This window comes from Haliaeetus leucocephalus, unplaced genomic scaffold (genome assembly GCF_000737465.1).
Source record: "Haliaeetus leucocephalus isolate CR32 unplaced genomic scaffold, Haliaeetus_leucocephalus-4.0 Scaffold186, whole genome shotgun sequence".
Taxonomy (NCBI): Eukaryota; Metazoa; Chordata; class Aves; order Accipitriformes; family Accipitridae; genus Haliaeetus; species Haliaeetus leucocephalus.
Genome location: NW_010972622.1, coordinates 364,533 through 368,948, shown reverse-complemented (window position 1 = coordinate 368,948; position 4,416 = coordinate 364,533). Strand labels below are relative to the sequence as shown.

At 56.8% G+C, this 4,416-nt stretch overlaps 1 protein-coding gene across 10 annotated transcripts in view; it reads left to right on the top strand.

The window, feature by feature from the left end:
• Positions 1-4,416, top strand: part of PCBP2 (poly(rC) binding protein 2) — a 14,247-nt gene that overhangs the window by 6,462 nt on the left and 3,369 nt on the right. For 4 of the 10 annotated variants that reach the window (XR_774210.1, XM_010565077.1, XM_010565085.1 and 1 more), the window contains 4 exons: positions 706-747; positions 1,874-1,946; positions 3,585-3,637; positions 4,051-4,220. Coding sequence is in view for 9 of the 10 variants with exons in the window: in XM_010565077.1 (XP_010563379.1) it covers positions 706-747; positions 1,874-1,946; positions 3,585-3,637; positions 4,051-4,220 (338 nt within the window). In the remaining variant the exon portion in view is untranslated. Of the gene's footprint in view, positions 1-705; positions 748-1,873; positions 1,947-2,473; positions 2,513-3,581; positions 3,638-4,050; positions 4,221-4,416 lie in introns of all 10 variants that reach the window. The other 6 variants (XM_010565083.1, XM_010565078.1, XM_010565076.1 and 3 more) reach the window with 3 other exon arrangements.

Below are 4,416 nucleotides of genomic sequence, written 5' to 3'. Positions count from 1 at the left end.
CCACCCCCCCAAACCTTAGCCAGCCAGGCCCCAGCCAGTGACTCGCCCTTTCTGGGTAGCTTCAGGAGGAATCTGAAGTCTGTGGCTGTCCCTTAACCTCAAGACATGGAATTGTGGCAGGTCAGGCACTCAGCCTTGTTACCCCCCCCCCGAATGCCTCTCTTTTGCCTTGTCTAGCATCGGTAGCCAGCTCCAGCATTTACCTCTAGCTTGCCCGGCGACGTTTTCCTAGGCGTGCGGAAGTGACGAGAGGACTCGGAACGGGACTTTTTTTTTTGGGGGGGGCTGCTGGGCCGGGGAAAGGAGGGGCCGGGAGCTAGCAGGGCTGGCGGGGGCGTTGGAGATCTTCCCCTGTCGGCGAGGCGGGGGGCGCAGGGCTAGAAGCATTGTCGGACTCCACCACACCATACATCTTCATCAAGATCCCAGCCGTTCTGTTTTTGTCTGCCACTTTTTTTTTGGGGGGGACGGCACCATACTGTCCACTCCCTCCCTGTAACCGCCACGTAAGGCCAATTCGAGTAACCACCCGTCTAGAAACTGCTTGTTACAGCATTTATCCGTCCCCTGCCTCTCCCTGCCCCACTTCCCTCGCCCCGGAGAACTCTCCACCTTGGCTCTCTGACTTCCTGGCTAGTTGAAATCTGTCTGTCCCTGGGTGGCTGTCCGATGGTTGTTAATAGGACTGTTTTCCTCCTTTTGTAGGCCTATACCATTCAAGGACAGTATGCCATTCCACAGCCAGATGTAAGTTTTGTTTACAACTTCTTGTCTTGAAATCCACCCTCTTCCTCCCCCCTTCCAAAATTTTCTCCGTGCTTTCTCGACTCGAGCCGCTAGCTGTCAGCTTGGGCTGAATACTCGATCTGATCCGAACTCCCCCCCAAAAAACTTGCCTCCCTTCAATTTGCACTCCTGCAGCCAGCTTCACCCGGTCTCAGATCTCTCCTTTTTCCTTCCCCCACCTTCTTTCTGACACTTCCCTCCTCCTATATATTATTTTTTTTTCCCAACCCACCTCTCCCTGGCTTGGCATTTCACACCAGCTCCGGCTTTTCCCTTGCCCCCACCCCCTCTTGAATTTGGCACGCAGCCCGTCAAGAGAAAACAAAAACAGCACATGATGGTTCACTGTCATGGTGGTTCTCCTGGGGCAGGGGACAGCTGGCCCAGCGAGCGGTCGCAGGTGGCAGTTGGGGGGGGGCCGGGGGGAGGGTTGGATCCGGCCCGGCCCAGGCTGCTGCCAGCCTGTCGGGGACTGTTTGGGAGAGGAGTGACAGTCTGGGCAGCAGCCACCTCTCCTGTGGGTGCTGTCCCGGCTTGCTGTTGGACACCACCATCCTCTGGCACCCATGCTCATCCCGTAGGCTTGTTGCAGGCTGGGTGGGGGCTGATCTCCACTCCTGGCACCCTTAGAGTAGTGGGGGGGGTGCAGGGGGCGTGTGATGACTCTGATGTGCCAGGCCAGGGAGGAGAAGGACTAGAAGGAAGCTGGGCTATAAGAGCTACTCCAGGGGCTGAACCGAGCCAGGCTCCATCCCCATCTCCCTTCATGGCACTCCTGTCAGCCCTGCTGCTCCTTGCATGGTGTGGTGTGAGCACCCTGCCATCTCGTCTCTCCTGCTCCTCTGCTTCTCTCCCTGAGCTCCTTTCATACCTCGCTTCACCAGGGGGTGGGTGCAGCCCCCCCAGCCCACCTTGGCCTGGCGCCTTCTTCCTCTCTGTGCAGAGAGGGAAGTGCCGTGTATGGAGGGGCCGGGGGGGACCAGGTGCCAGTGGTAGTGTCTGTGTTGTGTGTGCTGTGAGTCCTGGCCCCCCTTGGGCTTGGGAAATGGCTAACATCAGCCTTTTTCTTTCTCTTTTTCCCCTCTAGCTGACCAAGCTGCACCAGTTGGCAATGCAACAGTCACACTTTCCAATGTCTCATGGCAACACTGGATTCAGTGGTATGGAAACTCCTTCTCTCTTCTGTACGCTAGCGTGGGCCAAAGGCCAGCCTGCGAGCCGCCGCTTGGCTCCTCTCTAATGGGGCCTCTGCTCGGGTCTTGTGCTCTCAAAAAAAAAAAAAAAAAACCAAAACCAAACGTTCCCCCAGAGCCGAGCCTGGCCAGGTAACGATTTTTGTTGTGACATCTCTGGGGGCGACTTGGTACCGGCTTCTGCAAGTTGTGGGGGGCCGCAGAGGGTAGAAAAAAAAAAAAAAAACAAACAAACAAGAAAACAAACCACCGAGCAGGCAGGGCCTCCATGCTGCTTTCCTTCCTCTTCACCCCCATCCTCCACAGCTCTGCCAATGCACTGGGAGACCCCCTGACCCGCAGCACCCTCTCTCTCCCCTCCGGCTACTCCAGTCCTGAGCAGGCAACTGTTGAGTTGTACCAAATTTGCTGTAGATTTGCTAAGATGGCTAAAATATCCATTTGGGGCTCTAAACTTGAGACAGCCAAACTCATTGTCACTTGTATCTTAACAGGCATTGAATCCAGCTCTCCAGAGGTGAAAGGCTATTGGGGTAATGATTAAAAAACAAAATCTGTAGTTATTCTATTGTGTATTAATACTGACCGGGGTCTCGTTCTCCCTGTTAAATGCTGCCCACCTTTGTGCACGGATGGGAGGGGAAAGGGGGGGTCAAGGGGAGCCTTAGAAGGGCTGGAGGTACTGACTGGCTTGGTTGTACATGCCCCAGAAGAAGTCAGCTGGACAGTGGAGAGCAGCAGGACTTGTTGGAAGGCTCGGTCATCCAGTGCCTGGCGCTGGTAGTGAGCCTTGGGCCCCCTTGCTTTACCCCCCCAGCCATGCGCCTGGGGGGGCAGTGATTTCCCCCTGCCCGAGGAGTTGCTGGAGCGGATTGCCTGCAGCGGCCGAGCCCCTGCTTGCCGCTGGTGGTGGGGGGACAGCACTGTGTTAACCACCGTGGCTGCCGGTGTGTCCGCAGGTTGCTTCGCCCCTGCCAAAGCCCTGGGGTGAGGTCTTGAGGCTCCCGCTGCTCCCTGTAGCAGGGAGCGAGCTGGGGAGGGGGGGAAAATATATTTAAAAACATTAAAAAAAAAAAAAAAAAACCAAACCCAAAACCCCACTTAGTACACATGCTTGGCCCCATCTGAGATCTGAGCAGCCTTGCAGCGCCTGTGCCGGCCGGCGTAGCACTGCCCTGCCAGGGCCATGGCGGCGAGGAGGAGGAGGAGGGGGGTAGCGTAGCCCTTCAAAGCTGGTAATGGAGCGGGCAGCAGAGCTGAGCGCCCAAATGGAGCCCCCGCAGTGAGAGTGCGCTGCTCTGGGACTGTCCTGACCGGAAGGAAGATCCTGTGGTGACATCGCGGGGAGGGGGACAAGGGGGAGAGAAATTGGGGTGACCAAGGTGGGGAAAGCAGGCGAGCGGGGAGGAGGTGGGGAGCAGCGGGGAGGGTTGGAGTAACCTCACAGCTTGCTCTGCCCTTCCCCTCCTGTTTTAAACTGTCTTCAAGGTAGCCATGAAGCCAGCAGCAAATGCTGGCTTGTCTGCTGCGGTCTGTCTGTGCTGCGCCCCACCATCCCACCGCCTCCCCCTGAACTTCTCCTGCTTTTTCTCTGTCTCTAAGCAGGTTTGGATGCCTCCGCTCAAACCACCTCTCACGAACTCACCATTCCAAATGATGTGAGTATCCAGAGGGGATCCATTCTTTGCAACCCACATCTGGGAGGGAGGGTTGGTGGGCAGTGGGCGGGCAGCTGCCCCCTTGTCCTTGTGGGTCACCGGGATCTGCCCCTCTTTCTTCTAACAAAATGGAGCATGGGGTTGCCTGTTCTTAGCTTCAAAGCTGCTGGAGGGCTTGTGGCTGCACCCCAACTGCCTCCTTGGACCACTCTTGCTTGCATCACATCCCTTTTCCCCCTTCCAGCTAGCTTTAAGGCAGAAAACCCCCTTCTCAACCCTTTAAACACCCCCCAGGAGGTGCCAGCCCTGTCCCTGTGGAGGACAGGCACACAACAAGGGAGGAGGAGGAGGAGGATGGGTTAACACACTTGGCTCTTACCCGCTGTTAACGTAGCTGCTTTCCTCCCCCCCAGCTGATTGGCTGCATCATCGGGCGTCAGGGCGCCAAAATCAATGAGATCCGCCAGATGTCTGGGGCGCAGATCAAAATTGCCAATCCAGTGGAAGGATCTACTGACAGGCAGGTTACCATAACTGGATCTGCAGCGAGCATTAGCTTGGCCCAGTATCTAATTAATGTCAGGTAAGTCTCCAGGCGACGAGGCTCCGCGGGTCGGGTGGGGGGCTGGCACTGCACGCCTGTGCCGTGGGGTACTGCTCGTGGGACCCTCCTTGTGCCCTGACGCATGAGGGGAAGGGGTTTTCTCTCCCGTCGTTTTTTGGGGGGTTGTTTTTTTTCTTTTTTCCCCTCCCTTTCCTTTCCTCTCCTTGTGCCTGCT